Source organism: Nerophis ophidion, linkage group LG15, assembly GCF_033978795.1.
Source record: "Nerophis ophidion isolate RoL-2023_Sa linkage group LG15, RoL_Noph_v1.0, whole genome shotgun sequence".
Classification (NCBI taxonomy): domain Eukaryota; kingdom Metazoa; phylum Chordata; class Actinopteri; order Syngnathiformes; family Syngnathidae; genus Nerophis; species Nerophis ophidion.
Genome location: NC_084625.1, coordinates 20833568 through 20852556, shown reverse-complemented (window position 1 = coordinate 20852556; position 18989 = coordinate 20833568). Strand labels below are relative to the sequence as shown.

General features: G+C 40.7%; 1 protein-coding gene across 6 annotated transcripts in view; it reads left to right on the top strand.

Annotated features, from left to right (window-relative positions):
• LOC133569396 (dnaJ homolog subfamily C member 13-like) overlaps positions 1–18989 on the top strand; it is a 34124-nt gene that overhangs the window by 10456 nt on the left and 4679 nt on the right. For 3 of the 6 annotated variants that reach the window (XM_061921683.1, XM_061921688.1, XM_061921684.1), the window contains 45 exons: positions 676–717; positions 2185–2385; positions 2464–2670; positions 2750–2845; positions 2951–3042; positions 4544–4710; positions 4905–4984; positions 5062–5231; positions 5316–5348; positions 5847–5946; positions 6026–6133; positions 6220–6375; positions 7379–7435; positions 7509–7630; positions 7735–7810; positions 7901–7996; positions 8078–8218; positions 9628–9645; positions 10191–10273; positions 10526–10679; positions 10766–10869; positions 10945–11104; positions 11187–11249; positions 11332–11433; positions 11525–11629; positions 12379–12581; positions 12661–12745; positions 12816–12970; positions 13044–13089; positions 13170–13324; positions 13402–13603; positions 13674–13789; positions 13871–13949; positions 14027–14162; positions 15164–15348; positions 15455–15529; positions 15607–15726; positions 15793–16188; positions 16277–16390; positions 16457–16573; positions 16662–16839; positions 18146–18237; positions 18320–18419; positions 18499–18573; positions 18663–18775. In XM_061921683.1, coding sequence (XP_061777667.1) covers positions 676–717; positions 2185–2385; positions 2464–2670; positions 2750–2845; positions 2951–3042; positions 4544–4710; positions 4905–4984; positions 5062–5231; positions 5316–5348; positions 5847–5946; positions 6026–6133; positions 6220–6375; positions 7379–7435; positions 7509–7630; positions 7735–7810; positions 7901–7996; positions 8078–8218; positions 9628–9645; positions 10191–10273; positions 10526–10679; positions 10766–10869; positions 10945–11104; positions 11187–11249; positions 11332–11433; positions 11525–11629; positions 12379–12581; positions 12661–12745; positions 12816–12970; positions 13044–13089; positions 13170–13324; positions 13402–13603; positions 13674–13789; positions 13871–13949; positions 14027–14162; positions 15164–15348; positions 15455–15529; positions 15607–15726; positions 15793–16188; positions 16277–16390; positions 16457–16573; positions 16662–16839; positions 18146–18237; positions 18320–18419; positions 18499–18573; positions 18663–18775 — 5475 coding nt within the window. The remainder of the gene's footprint in view (positions 1–675; positions 718–2184; positions 2386–2463; positions 2671–2749; positions 2846–2950; positions 3043–4543; positions 4711–4904; positions 4985–5061; positions 5232–5315; positions 5349–5846; positions 5947–6025; positions 6134–6219; positions 6376–7378; positions 7436–7508; positions 7631–7734; positions 7811–7900; positions 7997–8077; positions 8219–9627; positions 9646–10190; positions 10274–10525; positions 10680–10765; positions 10870–10944; positions 11105–11186; positions 11250–11331; positions 11434–11524; positions 11630–12378; positions 12582–12660; positions 12746–12815; positions 12971–13043; positions 13090–13169; positions 13325–13401; positions 13604–13673; positions 13790–13870; positions 13950–14026; positions 14163–15163; positions 15349–15454; positions 15530–15606; positions 15727–15792; positions 16189–16276; positions 16391–16456; positions 16574–16661; positions 16840–18145; positions 18238–18319; positions 18420–18498; positions 18574–18662; positions 18776–18989) is intronic. The other 3 variants (XM_061921685.1, XM_061921687.1, XM_061921686.1) reach the window with 3 other exon arrangements.

The following is an 18989-nucleotide window of genomic DNA, read 5'->3' as shown; positions in this document are numbered from 1 at the left end:
TTTTGAGCACATCTGACCAGTAGTGGGTAGGTGGGAGCCCCGCCCCAGAAGGAGAAAATGTGATCATTTTGGCTGCTATGTATCATAAAATTACTTACAAATTAAACTTATTTGACAACAAAATACTTCGGACAACTATTGCTAAAACATGAAGTCTTGGAAAGTCAATTTTTTTTTGCTTCAACACGAACGTTAGTGGGTGCAAGGAGACAAACCAGTGTCGGAAACGGCGGAAGTGTCGCAAAAGTCACATGCAAAAAGACAGACAAGCTAAAAAAATTTACGCGCATACAACTCTTAGACACAGACTGCATTACAAATACAATTACACACATCTGAATATCCACACACTAATATGATTCCGCATGCACAACTCTTTCATGGTAGAAACACAGCAAAAAGTCACGTGTAAAATGAAAGCCAATCGATAAAATACGCACAGACAAATCATAAATAAAGACAGACTACCTGAAACACGCACAGGCGGCTCTGATTACTCACACACACATTAAGATACAGGCACACACTAGTACACTGACACGTGAATTGGATTACAGACGCACAGATTGCGATACGCATTTGCAAATAAGTTTTCTACAATAATACTTCCATAAAATCTTTACGTAAGCTTTGTCTGTGATCGCCATCTTCTCTAAGGGTTTCTTTTATTCGCAGAGATTTCGAACAGAGTTTTCAGAGGGAAAAATAACTGGCAGGGTGAGTACAAAAATATATTGCTGTACAGTTATGGCAGATCTGGTTGTCAAATTGAATAACACACCAAGGCCATGTACTTTTTTTTAGAAAATACACATGACTCTTGAAAAAGCATACCTATTCATTTACCTTGTTTATTTCACATTATATGGTTTGGCTGCACCCTTTTATAAGTGGCCTTTTTAGGGTGCATGTCATGCTAATTAAGCAGGAGGCTGTGGAAGGAATTGTAGCAAGTCGGTGTTGTGTACGATAGTGCCTTAATGCTGTAGCATAATCCAGACTTTATCTTGAGGACGGCGTGGTGCGGTTGGGAGAGTGGCTGTGCCAGCAACCTGAGGGTTCCTGGTTCGATCCCCACCTTCTACCAACCTCGTCACGTCCGTTGTGTCCTTGAGCAAGACTTTTCACCCTTGCTTTTGATGGGTCATGGTTAGGGCCTTGCATGGCAGCTCCCGCCATCAGTGTGTGAATGTGTGTGTGAATGGGTGAATGTGGTAATAGTGTGAAAGCGCTTGAGTACCTTGACGGTAGTAAAGCGCTATACAAGTATAACCCATTTACAATTACATTTACTGTACATCTTTATAGATGACAAAGAAGAATAGTGTAATAGCTAATAATATATTTTGTTGATATAGAATTAATGTATTTTGCCACTATGTTGAGGGCTAATATAAAAGTAGTTGTAAAGCCAGGCAATCCTTAAAGAGAACATATTATGCAAAACCAACTTTTCTTACCTATTTGTACCTGTTTTTGTGTATTTGGGATCTGCCTAAGTCCCAAAAATTTGAAATCAAACCATGGAAGCATTGCGAAGATACTTATAAAACAATCTTGCCTTCATTCATTATTTTGCTAAACAAGTCGTTGGGAATTTGCTCAATTTGTGGCGTTTTTTCCAGTTATAATGTCAGCAGATATCTCCATATATGGGTTAAACTTACCCAAAGGGCTTTGTGTGAGTCCACCATTGTAATCTGACGCTGTAGCCAATGAGCTCCTTCTTTTTCTGTTTCCTCTTGTAGGGCAGACTGGCTCGTACATGCACATGCATCCTCCGCTGTTACCGTTTCTAATACATAGTAGTGTATATTTCAAAATTATATATGTCAGTAGAATAGCTATCAGGCGCTTAAACTGCAACATTGCTGACGGGGAGAAGGTGCAGTCGAAGTGAGGCACGTAAATAAGACCACCCACAAAACGGTGCATCCTGAAAAGACGGTTAGAAACTGTCAGAATCTGTTAAACATTATCTATGCACAATTTTGACCAATGAACTACCACTGCATGTTATGTTAACCACAAGGAAGTGTTTTACATGTAGAAACAAATCATAAAACTACCCTTTTAGCGTGCCCACTGGTTCGCACCTTAGTTTGGACTTGCAACAAAATGTATTGGTGTTTTCCTTAGCCCATGCACCAAAAACTCTTGCCTTACGCTTTATCTCCTCCCCAGCGTTACAACTGCTACAAGCATCATTGGAGTGACACGCGGAAGCCTGTGAATTTGGAAGTGACGCCGGGTGGGATTGACCAAATCGACCCTCACACCAACAGGGTGCTGTGTTCCTATGACTACCGCAATGTGGAGGGCTTTGTGGAAACCTCCGACTACCAGGGAGGATTCTGCATTCTTTACGGCGGCTTCAGCAGGCTGGTGTGTGGTTGGAGTCATCGGAACGCCCATTTGTTTGCCCGATAAATTCATGCAGATGTCTCGTTACCTCACTCACAGCATCTGTTTGCCTCCGAGCATCGAGATGACATCATTCGCAGTGCCATAGAACATGCTGGGAACTTCATTGGTATCACACTGCGGCTTAGGAAGGAGGCCCTGACCTTCGAGGGCTTCTTCACGGACAGGCTGGGGAAGTACAGCTCAGACGAGAGCATCACGTCGCTGGCCGAGTTTGTGGTGCAGAAAATAACCCCACGCCACCCGGTCAGAAAGTTCTCACTAGTTTTTCCGGTTGGCAGGATTTCTTCAAATTGTCTGAAGTGGGGCCTTTGGTATCTTTCAGGAGCCCGTTAAGCGCATTTTGGCCTTGACTGAGACGTGTTTGGTGGAGAGGGATCCAGCGTCCTACAACATTGTCACCGTCAAACCATTTGAAGAGGTGAGGTTTTTGTTTGCATAACGTCAATTTATTATGCATGAATGTTAAATGCTTGAATAAAAGGGCTTCAATCCGCAATTCTCTTGCCTCCCTAATACTTCGCAGGTGTTTGCGCTCATCTGCGATGTAGATAACCCTCAGGTGTTTACAGTGGAATTCATCAGAGGCCAGATCAGAAAGTTCTCCTCCACAGAACGGTAAACACACTTTTTAAATATTTTTATTGATTGTGTAGTATAAGTGGAGATACATACTCAAACCTCAAACCCAAGTGGTCACTATTGCTGTATTTAATCTGCCACACTTACACTTAGCATTTTGAGTGCATTTGTATTAGGGGTGTCCAAAGTGAGGCTCTAGGGACAAAATGGCCCGTAGCTAATTCTTGAACGGCCCACGACACAATCCTTAGCATTCTAATATTAGCATGCTAGATTTTTTGATAATCTGGCTGGAATACACTTGAGCGTCAAATATTTTGTTACTTGATGAATGATAGCCGTCAGCATATTAATGTTAATATTGTAGCTTTTTTTTAGCTAAGTTTATAGGTATATACCTCAGTCGTATGTTGGTTCTAGATGTATGATAATGTTAGCATGCTAACATTTAAAAAAATAAAAAAATAGTTTTCATGTATACACCTCAGAGTAATATATATTGTGGTATTTAATGCATGCTACCATTAGCATGCTAGCTTTTTTAGTTAATTTAGCAGGTATACACCTCTGTGTCATATATTTTGATATTTACCTAATCCTAACCGCAACTGTTCAGCATTCAAACAAAATTTCTACCCAATTGGCATTTTCCAATTCTCTGAAAAATATCTACATATTATACTGCTTTTGAAAGGGAAAACTACTAAAATGTCCCCCTGCATTCTTTGATTTGTCAATCTGTGGCCCTCAGTGGAAAAAGTTTGGGCACCCTTGATTTTTACGCTTTCAGTACACTGATGGTGCTCTTAACACCAATGCCAAATGGTGAATGTGTCGCAATGGATACTAACTACTAAAGGTGGGAATCTATGGGAACCTCACCATTTGATTGTGATTATGATTCAGGAGCTACGATTCGATTAAAAACTGATTATTAATGCATCTTTAATTTATGTATATTGATGCAGTTTCACATTTCTTTTTGTTACACTAAATAAGCGTTTGTCACTTGCAACTTAAAAAAAAAATTAACTTGGAATAAGAAACAGTTAGGTGAATTCCCACGTTTATTGAATTAAAGGAAATATGTGAAAAACTGGAACATAAGTGACAAAAAATAAAGAAGCTGGTCGGAGCTCTGTAAGGTGGCTCACTGCAGTCAGACACATTTTAAAACTGTCTGCATTACTTTATTTACAATAAATAAATCAATCACTGACGTTTGCTAATTGATTTTATAATCGTCCATGTCTGACTTGCGATGCATCTAAAAATTTATTATTTTCCCCCACCTTTACTAACTGGTTTCAGTCATCGCCGTTTTGGTGACATTTACAATATCATACAATTGTAAATTGCAATTTACATTTAAAAAATAAAGCAGATTAATATGATTATTGTCTTTTTCGGTAAGTGTGCAGCAACCATCATATATTTAGGACAGCCCATTGAGAATTTGTGTCCTCATCAACTGAGTATGCAGTCTACAAAGTATACTTATTGAAGTATTCCATTCTCTATTTGTGCACTCCTGCAGGGACTCTTTGCTGGCCAGCCTGCTCGATGGCGTCCGTGCGTCAGGCAACAGGGACGTGTGCGTCAAGATGGCCCCTACTCGGCGGGGCCAACGTTGGGGACTCTTGAGCATGCCTGTCGACGAAGAGGTGGAGAGCCTGCATCTCAAATTCCTGGCAGCACCTCCCAGTGAGTCTCATCAGATTAATTTGGAGTGCGAGGGATAATGCAATGATGAATGAAGGTGGAGTTGTGACCTGATTTCTGCCTCTAGTGACTCGAGTTTGATGTTGGCTTTCGGTTGAAGCTGCTCAGAAAGACTTTGTAACACGATATTGCATTCAAACGGACCGACTGACTAATTACCTACTTTTTTTGTTCAGATGGAAACTTTGCCGATGCAGTATTCCGATTTAACGCCAACATATCCTACAGTGGAGTGCTACATGCAGTAACACAAGATGTGAGTGTGTTAATGTCTGCCTATGTGATGTTCGTGCTTGTTAATGGTTGATGTTAATTTTTCTCTTTTATGTTCAGGGTCTTTTCTCAGAGAACAAAGAGAAGCTCATCAACAATGCCATCCTGGCTCTTCTGACGCAGGAGGCAGAGTTGCCCTCGCTCAATGCTGAGCTGGAGAGTCACTTCCAGGCCATCCGGCGCCTGGTTGCTTCCAAAGCTGGCTTCCAGGCCTTCACACAGCTGCCTAAGTAAGGGTTGCGGCGGGTAGGCCCACCTTTTTGAGTGTGCTCTATGTCGAGCTGCTGGTAACTGGCATGCTCTGTCATTCCAAGGTCTGGGCACGGGTCTGGACTCACAGACGGAACGTAAATATGAATCCATACATCTCAGTCTGCCCGGCATCCGTTTTGCTTTTGCCTGTTCTTTTATCCTGCGCTCCTAATAGCTTGCTTTCACTCAATACAGTTTTTTTTGCATCTCTTTTCTGGAATTGAGGCATGCACATCAGAAGGAAGGTTCCGGTCAATTTGTCAACCTCAATTTGTCAACTTTTTTTCTCCTCTCTTTTAATTTTGTCTCTGTCTTTCTGGGTTACTGAGATGTATGACATGATGTGTATTGACCTATTCTTTTATTTTAGAAATGTACAGCTGCGGACAAGCCAGAACTATTTAATCCTGAAAATAATCGATTGAAGAGCGTCAAAAAAAATGAGCTACATAAACAAAAGCGCATTGTAGCATTACACTTTTTTTTTTTTAGTAACTCACTATTACTCTGGTGATTATCTAATATGTGCTGGTTGCTGTTCTAAAACATTACAAAAACAATACTAACCTTAACTGCATATTGATGTGTTGCAGGTTCAGGGAAAAGTTAGGAGTAAAGACGGTGAAAGCTTTAAAGAGGAACAACAACGGTGTGACACACGCTGCTATCGACATGCTTTGCGCCCTGATGTGTGTAAGTAGAACCTAATAATTATTTATACACTCAAACACCAGTCTCAAGTCTCTGAAGACTGCCTCCTTTCTCCATCAAGCCCATGCATGATGACTATGACCTAAGACAGGAGCAACTCAACAAAGCATCTCTACTGTCTTCTAAAAAGTTCCTTGAAAACCTCCTGGAAAAATTCATTACCAATGTTGTAAGTCTTTTTCTGCTGTGGCCAAGATCTTTTGTGTTGATTATTCAATTTACAAAACCACATTTTTGTCTTTTTTTTTTATTCAGGACCATGGAACAGGGGCTTTGGTCATCAGCTCCCTATTGGATTTTTTAACGTTTGCCCTGTGCGCCCCTTACAGTGAAACCACTGAGGGCCAACAGTTTGACATGCTGCTTGAGATGGTGGCCTCCAACGGACGCACACTCTTTAAACTCTTCCAGGTCTGGGATGTATTCTGCCAAATAGTTATTTTAAAAATATATACTGTGGGACCTAGATTTACGTACTTGATTGGTTCTTCAACAGGGTTCGGAAATCAAAAAGTTTGTAAATTGAAGCAAATTTCTCCATAAAAACAATGTAAATATGAATAATCATTGTCAGCCTTGACAAAAGTCCATATTTTAGTGTGATACAGTACCGTATATATAAAAAAACACAAAAAGGGGGTGATGGAGCAAGTTTCTATTTTTTTTTACCAAGTCAAAACGATAAGCTTTTGCCCTCTGTATGTGCTGCTCTGCCAACACGTGCACATAGACACAAGTAACATTTGGTGCCCTCAAAATGATCAGCAGTCACAAAAGTCCTTAATTTTAACCATATTGCTACAATAAAACAGTTTAAAAAGTAAATCCCACTTACATGGGGAGAACATAGGAAGTGGAAGGTAGGGTACGTAAAGAGGGGCTCTTCTCTGCCGCTGTGAAATAGATCTAATACTTATTCATTTTTTCCTAGAAAAATGCAGTCTCATCACAATTTAAAGTTGCAATGGTACGAAGCCTGCTTCGCTGATTCTTCCATACTTGTGAACGCCATTAATGTATTCTTTGCCAATTGTCTTTTTTTTTACCACAGCAATTTTCTTTCTTCCACGCTGGTCTGCTTTTTTGGGGGGACTCATTTGTGTTAGCAAAATGGACAAAACTCATCAGAAGCCGAAAAACACAGAAAAGGCAGGCTGAAGCCCTGAGAAGTGACTTAGAGGACTTTGCCTCCCCAAAAATGTTGCGCTCTGCTTTTTGCCTGCAGGCGGGAAACACAATAAATTAATGAATAAAGCGTTCATTGACAGAGACATGGTTTGCACCCAAAGGCATATTTGGCGCGATGTAAAAGTTTGTAAATCGAATAGTTCACAAATTGAGGGCTTTGTAGGTCAAGGTTCCACTGTATGTATTATAAAAGTGCCCAAAATTCATTCATTTTCCATATCTTTAGCATCCCTCTATGGCGATTGTGAAAGGCGCTGGGCTGGTAATGAAAGCCATTATTGAGGTAAAGTGATATTTTTTAAATTTTTAGTGCACTTATTTTGTGTCATCACTTGCCAATACTAGTTTACATTCAGGAAGGGGACAAGGAAATCGCCACCAAAATGCAAGAGCTAGCTTTAAGTGAGGGGGCTCTTCCTCGGCATCTGCACACTTCCTTGTTTACCATCAGCATGGACCAGAGGATGCTCACCAACAGGTCTGATTGAAACATGCATGCACAATAATACAATTTACCAGAATTTATGCATGAGTATGATGATAGCAGTTTCAGCAAAGCAGCTCTTTTATTGTACCAATTAGACAGTTGAGTCGTCATCTTGTTGGTCTGTGGACCGCAGAAAACCCTGTCGCCATGAACCTCCTCAAAAGAATATTGGTAAGGCTTTCATTTGTAAGAAATGATTGGGTCATACTTGTACCTCAGCATTTTATCAGACAGCTAAATCACACCATGCAAACTTTTTAGCCAACGGGCCTGCTAGCTTACATGGACAGTCCTGATGCAGTGCCGGAGAAAGATGTGGATCGAATGCACGTCAGGGATAACGTGAAACTTGCTACGGTAACTTGACAAACACATACATATGACACAAGAAGCCTCTTCTGCTTGCCTCATTTAATAGTATTTTTCCCACCTTCGTAGGACCAGCTCAACCGAAACAAGGTCCCTGAGTGGCAGCGGATAGCCGGCAAAGCAGCCAAAGAGGTGGAGAAGTTTGCCAAGGAGAAGGCAGACATAGTTCTCATGCACTGGAGGGATAAGATGGGCATTGCACAGAAGGAGGTGTGCTTGTTTTGACTTATTATTGCCAACTCAGGTCTCTTGAACAGTTGCGGCAATATCCAAACTCTTGAAACACAGTAATATTCCACAACTGCACTCAAACACACATCCACACCATAAAACGCATGCAGTGGGAAAATGCTACAATCAAATAAACACTGGCTGCAGGATAACAAAAAATGCTAAAGAATAATGGTGCAAATGCTGAAAACACACCAAAGCCCTGAAAAACCAATTGCCTTAGAGAAATGCTGTAGGTTCATGGAACAAAACGGAGGTTAGCCAGGCTACTACAGGTGCCAGACCTGAGGGATATTCATCTTAAAAAAGTGAACACATAATATTTTACACATCCCTCAGAATTCCCTGGTGGCATGGCAAACTTCTGTTTTGTTCTGTAAACTTGCAGCATTTCTCTTACGCAGTTTTTTGAGGGTTGTTTGTTTCTGCCATTGGCAACATTTTTTTATTTTATTTTTTAAGCTGCAGCGTTTATGTCATTGCAGTATTTTAAATTTTCATCTTTTAACTGTTTCATGTGCTTTATTTTGGATCATTTCTGTGTTTGGAACGTTTAGATCAGGGGTCGGGAACCTTTTTAACTGAGAGAGCGATGAAAGCCAAATATTTTAAAATGTAATTTCCGTGAGAGCCATAAGATATTTTTTAACAGTGAATACAACTAAATGCGTGCATTTTTAAGTAAGACCAACATATTTAGAGTATAATAAGTCTCTTTTTCTTTTTAATAACATGCTTATTCTGAAGCTAACCAATAATGAATATAATACTTCTTACAATTAATGCCACTTCTTGAACAGGGTATGGTAGAAAACGGATGGGTGGATTAAAATGCGTGAGAATGTTTTATATTTTGAACGTTATTTTTTACACTGTGATTACCAGTGGAATTATTCATTACTTATCGGGTTAAACAATGTCAGCTAAGATTTACCTGAAAGCCGGATGCAGTCATCAAAAGAGCCACATCTGGCTCTAGAGGCATAGGTTCCCTACCCCTGGTTTAGATGTTTCTTCGTTTTTGCCTTTATTGGCCACTATAATTTTGCATGTGTTGTAGCAGGGTTGTCCAAAGTGCAGCCCAGTGGCACTCATGTTTTACTGGACTTTCCATACTGTAAAAATAAAATTAATTCATACTAATGAGATGCACTATAGGATATTACACTAAGTTGGTTTGTCACCTATTACAAAAACTAGAATGTTTTGTTTAGACAGTTTAGCATGTATTGATCTTCAGTAGATATATTCAATGCACAAATTATAAGTGCATTCCCCAAGTTTACTGCAAGGAACAACAAGAAAAATAATCTCTGTGTGTTGTCTCTGCCCCGCCTCGCCCTTCCCCTCGTCCTGTCTTTTCTGTTGTCTGTTGTCAAACATTGTAGCAGGACAGAAATAACCTGGTGAGTAGGCCTAACCGACGGAATCCTTGCTGTTTGCCATGTTTCCTCATGCGTGCACTCTTTTCATCCAAGCGCTCGTTCTTCCATCCTCATTAAAAAGCATCTTTCACACTCTTAAAACATACTGACTCAATGCTTTAAAATGTGTATAAGAACTGGAAGATAAAAAGAAAAAAGTAACAGGTTATCGATAAATGTAGAGCACTTAAAATTGACTCAAGTAAATACTGTATATATCAGATATTGTTTTTAATCTAGCTTTACTGCGTTCATGTATTTGGGCCTCCGAGACTTTTGAAGTTGGTGTTCCTAACTTTTTCTTATATTTGCACATTGGTGACATTGTTTTAGTACTACTTGCCCTCTTTATATTGTCTTTGTTTTTGTCATTTTGCATTGCACTCTGAGTGCACTTTGGTGTCGCCATCTTAAAATGTCTGTCTTCTTTTTATAAGTTGTCCATCTTCTTTGTTCTATCAGCTGTTTTGGACACTTTTGAGATATTTTCCAGTGCGACAGAAACAAAGTATTGGTTGTTGTTGCAGAATCCCAATCAAAAGCCAGTCATCCTGAGAAAAAGACGACAGCGGATCAAGATCGAAGCCAACTGGGAGCTTTTTTATTACAGGTACGAACAGTCTCTTTTTTGACTTTTTGAAGATGCATACTGTAAAATTATAATAATTTATTATTAGAATAATATATATTACGTAAATAATGATAGGTCTGTCACCTGTAAGAAAACCTAACCTAGCATCTTTAACGTACAAAACAAATCCACTTCCATCTTTTGTTTTCTGTGTAAAAATGTGTTATAGTGGAAATCTAGAATATAATACCAGTTTGTGATGTCCAATTTCCAAATGTTGTTCTTGTCAAGATTCCAGCTGGACCATGCACGTTCCAACCTGATCTGGAATCTAAAAACAAGGGAGGAGCTGCGGGATGCTCTCGAAGGGGAGATGCGCGCCTTCAACGTGGACCGTGAGCTTGGCAATGCCACCATCATCTCCTGGAACCACCAGGAGTTTGAAGTTAATGCCGATTCCAAACACGTACTATTAACTGGACTTTCTATCATTTTTCTTTAATCTTTTTGTCCGTCTGTATATGTTTACAGGTGAAATATGAGTGCCTTTCTGATGAAATTAAGATAGGTGACTATTACTTGCGCCTCCTACTGGAGGAGGATGAAAATGCGGAATCCAGTGCCATCAAAAGATCGTAAGATAACTAACATTTCTGCTCCGCACTCGATCGGAAATGTTTGACTTTGGTTTCTCGTTCTTCCACACATAGGTACGAGTTCTTCAACGAGCTCTACCACCGATTTCTGCTAACACCCAAAGTCACGATGAAGTGCCTTTGTTTACAGGCTCTAACAATAGTCTATGGCAAGTGCTTCGAAGAGATCGGTCCCTTCACAGACACCAAATATATTGTGGGCATGCTGGACCGTGTGAGTGCAGCCGGCTAACATTTTAAGATACTTGCTGTGTTTCGATGTCCATTCGTGTGAAGATGTGTTTGTGTGTTTGCAGTGCACTGACAAACTGGAAAGAGACAGACTCATCCACTTCTTGAACAAACTAATTCTCAACAAGGTATGTACTAAAAAGGCTTCTTTTTTTCTCGGCGATAAAGACTTGTACAAATGTATTCTAATCAGAAACTTTTGTGCTGCAGAAAAATGTAAAAGAAATAATGGACTCTAACGGGGTGCGAATCCTAGTGGACTTGCTCACATTGGCCCATCTGCATACCAACAGAGCTACTGTGCCACTTCAGGTAAACATGGAGCTTTGGCCTTTTATGTCCACTTATATTTCTGACTTTAAAAACACAAGTTGTGATTTCACAACTGGTGTGTTACATGCAGAGCAACGTCTTGGAAGCAGCACCAGACATGAAAAGAGAGAGTGAGAAGGAGTGGTACTTTGGAAATGCTGACAAGGAAAGAAGAGGACCTTTCAGTTTTGAAGAGGTGTGCATTCTCTTTGCCATACTTTTGAAACATTTCAAGAAAAACATTTTGAGAAAGCACTGACTCAATTAACCATAATATGTTAATTTACAAATGAGAGTGGTATGGTGTTAGAGGTTTGGTCTTGAACTGGGTAAGAAGCTACCTAACCAACAGGGAGCGATACGTGAAGCTAGGCGAACACGCTGTACGTCTAGTGTTAAATATATCTTGCGGCATACACCAGGGATTACCAAAATTGATCTATCTCTATAAAAAAACGACATCTGTAAAAGTTCGACAGACTTAAAGTTAACATTATTTGGTGACAACAAGATTCTGTTTTGTTCAAAAGAGACCTCATAGAATCTAATACAAATCATAACAAAAGACATGAACAAATCATATGAATGGTTTGACAAAAACAGAATATATTTGAATATCAGTAAAAATTTAAATAACGCTATTTGGTAACAGACAGTCAAACACAAATACAAATGGATGACGTTGACATTGACGGGGTGAAAAAAAATCAAATTTTCGGGTGTAAAAGTAGATGATAAAATTAACTGGAAATGTCATATAAAAAAAGTGTTTAGTCTTTTGCCTTTGTGTTTTCTGAAATTGCAAATGTGTTAGAAATTGCTATGAAATGGAAAGGGGTGGAATTGAATAAGCACTGCTTCCTCTTACTTTTTTTTGGACATGCTGTAATGAGAAACTGGAAATATGTGATGCATATATGTAATTGTATCCATAACCATGACCAGATGCAGGAGTTTTGGAACAACGGCACCTTGACTGCCAAGACACGGTGTTGGGCTCAGGGAATGGATGGGTGGCGCCCCCTGCAGGCAATCCCACAACTGAAGTGGTGCCTTCTGGCCACGGGGCAGGCGGTGATGAACGAGTCGGACCTGGCGACCCTAATCCTCAATATGCTCATCACCATGTGCTCCTACTATCCCAGCAGGTTTCCGGGGCTTTTTGTATACATCATCATAATATTATGGCATAGTTATCATGACTATTGTTTTGTTTTTTGGCTCTAGGGACCAAGATAATGCCATCATTCGTCCATTGCCAAAGATCAAGAGGATGATAAGTGACAATGCTTGCCTTCCTCACATTGTTCAGGTACAATGGAATAAAAAATTGTCACTCCTTTTTCTGAATAAGAATTCCGATTATCATCTTTTCTCTTTAGTTGCTCTTGACATTTGATCCCATTCTGGTGGAAAAAGTGGCCAACGTCCTCTACCTGGTAATGCAGGACAATCCCAACCTGCAGCGTCTGTACTTGAGTGGAGTCTTCTTCTTCATCATGATGTACACTGGCTCCAACGTGCTTCCTGTTGCCAGGTAACAAGGAGTTTTTTTGCCAGCTTTAGAGAAGAAAATGAATACAAACTAACTCACATTAAACTGGTTTTAGGTTCCTGAAACACACACACCTGAAACAAGCTTTTAAATCAGAGGAGGTAACATTGTTAAATATGTCAACTACCAAATTCAACCCTCACCTGGAGATAACGCTTATTTGTTGCTCCTTCACCTCCAGTCTAAAGGCCAGGATATTGTGGAGCGGAGTGTTCTGGGACCAGTTCTTCCAGAAGCCATGGTGTGCTATTTAGAGAACTATGAGGCAGAGCGCTTTTCTGAGATATTTCTCGGAGAATTCGACACTCCCGAAGCCATTTGGAGCAGCGAGATGAGGCGAGAGAGAAATCAAAATAGTTGAATGCCTGTCAATTAAGGCTGCCTTGCTTAGATTTCAGTAATTTATCTTTCAGGCGCCTGATGATTGAAAAGATTGCCGGCCACATTGCGGACTTCAGCCCAAGGCTGCAGAGCAACACGCGTGCCCTCTACCAGTACTGCCCCATTCCCGTGATCAGTTTCCCTCAACTGGACAACGAGCTCTTCTGCAACATCTACTACCTCAGACACCTGTGTGACGCCACTCACTTCCCCAACTGGCCTATTCGAGATGCTGTATGTCTGATTTTCTTTGGCGTTAGTTCCTTGTAGGCCCTTTTTCACTTCAACTTTGTCAACCTCCAAGGTAAAGCTGCTTAAAGACACGCTCGAAGCTTGGAAGAGGGAGGTAGAGAAGAAGCCTCCCTCGATGTCTGTAGATGATGCTTACGAAGTCCTCAACCTCCCCAAAGGACAAGGACCGTGAGTCAACGTCTTATTTTTGTCCTCAATTTTATTGATGGCTACTTACATCACTCATTTTTCATGCTCATTTATACAAAGTCATGAAGAGAGCAAGATCAGGAAGGCTTACTTCCGGCTGGCGCAGAAGTACCATCCTGACAAGAACCCTGATGGCAGGGTGTGTAACCTCACCTCTTACACAGAATAACCCCTTTTGCTTTGCACTCTTTTATGTCCGCCCATTAACTCTTTCAGGACATGTTTGAGAAAGTCAACAAGGCCTATGAGTTCCTCTGCACAAAGTCTGCCCGAATCCTAGATGGGCCTGACCCAGAAAACATCATTCTCATCCTCAAGACTCAGAGCATCCTCTTCAATCGGCACAAACAAGGTATGTAGTAGAGTAAATCTGCTTTGTTTACGTTTAAAGACTTGCAAAAATTCCTAAAAATGGCAAAAACATTTTTTTTAACACATTATATGCCTCTCACAGTTATTAAACACATTTTAAATTATGTTTTACCCATTAGAATATTACACATAGTAGTATACAGTATTGTACTTAGTGCAACTACACAACATCACATCCTTTCAAAACATTTTCCTGCAGGAAAAACGTTGAATGAGTTGACTTGTGAGACTGTGCCTTCTGCTGGATTCATAGCTGTAGCATTCCTTCTCCCCTGCAGATACCGCCATTAAAATATTCACTATTTAAAGGGGCCATATTCTAAAAAAAATCTACATTTAAAACACTTCTTTGTGGTCTGCATAATAAGTAATGTTGGTTGTTTGGTCAAAAATTTGCAAATATTATATTTTATAGACCATTTATAAGCCACTTTCTGACCGTCTCTTCAGGATGCACCGTTTTGTGGGCGGTCTTATTTTTGTGGCTCCACTTGGACAGCGTTTCTTCCCACCCTCTTTGTTGTAGTTTTTAATGCTTTCATTGGAATGATATAAGTTAGAGCTATACACTATTTTGTATTAGAAATTGCAACAACAAAGAATGCATGTGCATGTATGAGCCAGTCTACCCCAAATAGCAAAAAAAGAAGGGGCTTTATGACTACATCGTCAGAATACAATAGAGGACTCGCACAAATCACTTAGGGTAGATCTCTACCCGAAATATGAAGGAAGGCAACATTGTATTTCTAAATATCTCCGCAATGCGTCCACAGTTTGATTTCAAACTTTTGGTGTTTGCGCAGTTCCCAAATACACAGCAGCAGGTACGAATATGTAAAAATGTTTAGTTTTGCATAGTAAGGCCCCTTTAAAGCAGAGACAAGAAATCTGCAAATATGCGACAGGGGGCGAATGCGGTGGGGCTCTAAAGGTATGGATGTCAGAAAATACGACATGTCTCATTCACTTTCCAAACAGAACTGGAGCCCTACAAATATGCTGGGTACCCAATGCTCATCAAAACAATCACGATGGAGACCCAAGATGACCAACTCTTCTCCAAGACTTCCCCTCTTCTCCCGGCTGCTGCTGAGCTGGCCTTCCACACAGTCAATTGTTCAGCGCTCAACGCTGAGGAGCTTCGCCGCGAGAATGGCATTGAGGTTTGATGTTTTTCTGCTCTTTGTTTGTTTCTTTTTTACACGAACAACATATGTCACCATGATTGTGTGTCCAACTGTAACCTTTTATCATTCTGTCAACACTCAGATTTTGCTGGAAGCTCTTTCGCGTTGTGTCTCCGTGTTGACTGCATCCAGCAAAACTGATGACATGGCGGTTCAGGTACACTGCGTTTTATAAAAGTGGCAAATATAGCAAAGCTTATTCTCTTATTAATTAAAAATTGTGATCCGTCTCAGGTGTGCGGCCACATCTGTCGGTGCTACAGTGTTGCGGCACAGTTTGAGGAATGCAGAGAAAAGATCATTGAGCTACCCTACATCATTAAAGACCTCTGTCACATCTTGTATTTCGGAAAGGTGAGGATATTTGCTGCATTGCCTGATTTAAGAAGATCATTTTTTTGACTTGTATTCTCTTCTCAGGTTCTTCCCAAAACTGTATCCCTAGCTGTTCAGTGCGTCAGCTCTTTCGCCGTGGATTTCTTCCTCCAGACCCATCTATACCATGCCGGTGTGCTCTGGCACCTGCTGGTCAACCTCTTCAACTACGATTACACTCTGGAGGAGAGCGGCGTTCAAAGAAGTCAGGAGACCAACCAGCAGCAGGTGGCCAACGACCTGGCCAAGCTCAGCCTGATGTCCCTCAGCCGCTTAGGAGGCTGCCTAAGGACGCCGCACAGCCCCGACGACAACAATCCGGTGTCGGAGACCAACGGCGTGGAAGGTACGCCACCTGAGAACCCCACTGTACGCAAAAGCCTCGCTTCTATGTTGACGCCGTACATCTCCAGGAAGCTGGGAGTCGGAACCTCAGCTGAGGTTAGTTAAGCTAGTGGATAGTTCATGTTGTTGGCCCACTGCACGGAACACTGTCTGAGTGTCATGTTTTCTCTGTTGATTATTGAAGGTCTTGAAACTTCTGAACAGTAACACTGAGAGTCCCTACCTCATATGGAATAATGGAACACGAGCCGAGCTGCTGGAGTTCCTGGAGAGTCAACAAGAGGGAAACATCAGAAGGGTAAGAGTAGCACTTTGTACATTAATTTTCTCTTTTTTTTTTCTCACCTGTGTTTCTTTATGACAGGGAGAAAACGATAAGAGCTTTGGTGCAGATTTTGTGTTCAGTGAGCACAGCAAAGAGCTAATAGTCGGGGAGATCTTCGTACGGGTTTACAACGAACAACCAGCTTTCCCACTTGAAGTGAGTTCTTCAAGTGCATTTAACTGACATTGCCCCTCTCACACTTTGAATGTTAACGTTGCAATACTGCCTTTTTCTGTATATCCAGTTTCCCAAAGCATTTGCAGCCAGTCTGCTGGATTATGTGGGCTCTCAGGCTCAGTACCTCCACACTTTGCTGGCCATGAGTCAGAGCAACAAGGTAGAGTCCCAGCAGCATGCTGAGCGACTCCGCTTTGCAGAGATGGCTTTAGAGGCTTTACGCAACGTCATCAAGAACAACCCCGGTGAGAAGCTGCTCTACAAATCTTAAATTGTACAAGCCTTTTTCAATTGCTTGTATCCCAACACGTGACTTCTTCCCGGAAGTGACAAACAGTGGTTGTCAACCAAGCCAATATGGCTGCTGTGCAGCAATCAGCGCGAGCAGTCTGAGTATGAAAGGGGCCTGGATCTTTCTTTAAAAAGCAGATACAAGCAAAAAGTTAAAACTATGCAATAAGGCTCCTAATCTTTGGACACCACACAATTAGATTTGATTCTTTGGGGTAACAATTCGATTCAGAATCTATTCTAAATTCAAAATAAACACTTTTCAATAACATTGGGTGCCAATTCTATGATTAATGACATTCCTCAATAAAATAGATGAACCGCTCTGATCCATTTCTATTTTACTTAAAAGAAAACTATTTAATAAAATTATTCCCAAAACATTTGATGAAGTCAAGTACAAATAAGGCAAAAAAAGTATCCCATAGTTCTGTTTTTTAATGTAAATTTGTACAGCAGATATGGGCATCTACATCATCAATATGGTTGTCCTATCTTATGCTCCAAACATCATTCTACATGACAAAACAGATGAAAACCTGGAAAAGTATGGAAGTCTACAACTTTTTTGTGTATGGCTGGGTCAAGGAAATTGGTATCACGACCGTCTCAAATAAATATGCATCGTTTTTGCTCAGCTAAGGTTGCACAGCCATGCTTGTTTCTTTTTTGTAGTTGTTGCACATTGTGGTGTCTTGAGTATGCATGTTTTTCCCTGTCTTTATCAAACTATAACTATAAATCTCAACATTATTTATGTGCTAAATGCCTTATTTATGATTGGTGGCTTTGGTTTTTAGGCTTTGCTCACATTTACAATATTTTGTTTAGACTTGCCGAGTTGGTGCTTTACAAAACACTTGAAGCAAAAATGCATTTTAAAAACACCGATAAAAGATAAAATACAAATAACATCAAAGTAATACTTCAATGGAAAATACTGAAAATTTAAATTATATCAAACAAACCTTTAATGACATGATCACTAAACTTGTGCATTCTTCGACTGTGCTCCAATGCGCGTGGCACTTTTTTTGTTGTTTTAGTAAAATCTTGCCCACTTCCACCCTTCTTGATTACCTCTCGAGGAACTCTGTAGAACCATTTATCCTTTTTGCGATTTGAACAATTTGTACAGCTGAAAACCAAGCAAGCAGTGGGCATGTTTGAGAACAGATGCTGACTTCAACACCACACATATATAATGAGCCGGACGTGACCTCATGTAAATCCAAGCAATACCCCTATTTGTAATTTCAGGCTCCGAGACGGAATGCATTGGTCATTTTAAGCTGCTCTTCTCCCTGTTGCGTGTTCATGGAGCTGGCCGGGTGCAGCAGCTAGTGTTGGAGGTGCTTAACATCTCAAAAACAAATATCCACGGTCTGAGATCCCCCTCCTTCATGTAAGTAAGTCTTCTGTGCTTCCCTGCAGGTGGTGAACACAGTAACATCAAATCAAGAATGTGTGAGCAACATTGCAGAGTCGCTCGTGCTGTCTAACCTACTTTTACTGCTGCACTCTCTGCCATCAAGTAAGATGTCACCCGTTTGCAAAAAAAAACCTCTCTTTTATTCCATTGTGTTCTTGAAGGTTAAAATGTTGTCTTTTAGGCAGACAAATGGTGTTGGAAACCCTCCATGCACTGACTTCCAACACTAAAATAGTAAAAGAGTCCATGGCTAAAGGTCTGTGTTTCTTTTCTTCTAAAGAGTGTGCCATATTCATGTGAAATGTACAACTTGGTCATGCTCACAGGGTTTTTTTGTCCATACAGGAGCTCTCATTTACCTGCTAGATCTATTCTGCAACTGCACCCACCCTCAGGTTCGCACACAAACAGCTGAGCTGTTCTCCAAAATGACCTCAGACAAGCTGGTGGGGCCCAAGGTGGGTGTTGCTAACAACTACATCTTACTCATCTGAATCTGTGTTTCCAAACCATTATTGAGCCAAGACACATGTGAAAAATCTCATGGCACGCCACCAAGTGTTCCACAACTTATTGTGTTGTGTGAATGGCCACAGGTGACAGTGGTACCTCGTAATCTGTTCTAAATGGTCAGATAAAAACCAAATCGTACGGAAACTGAAGCAACTTTTC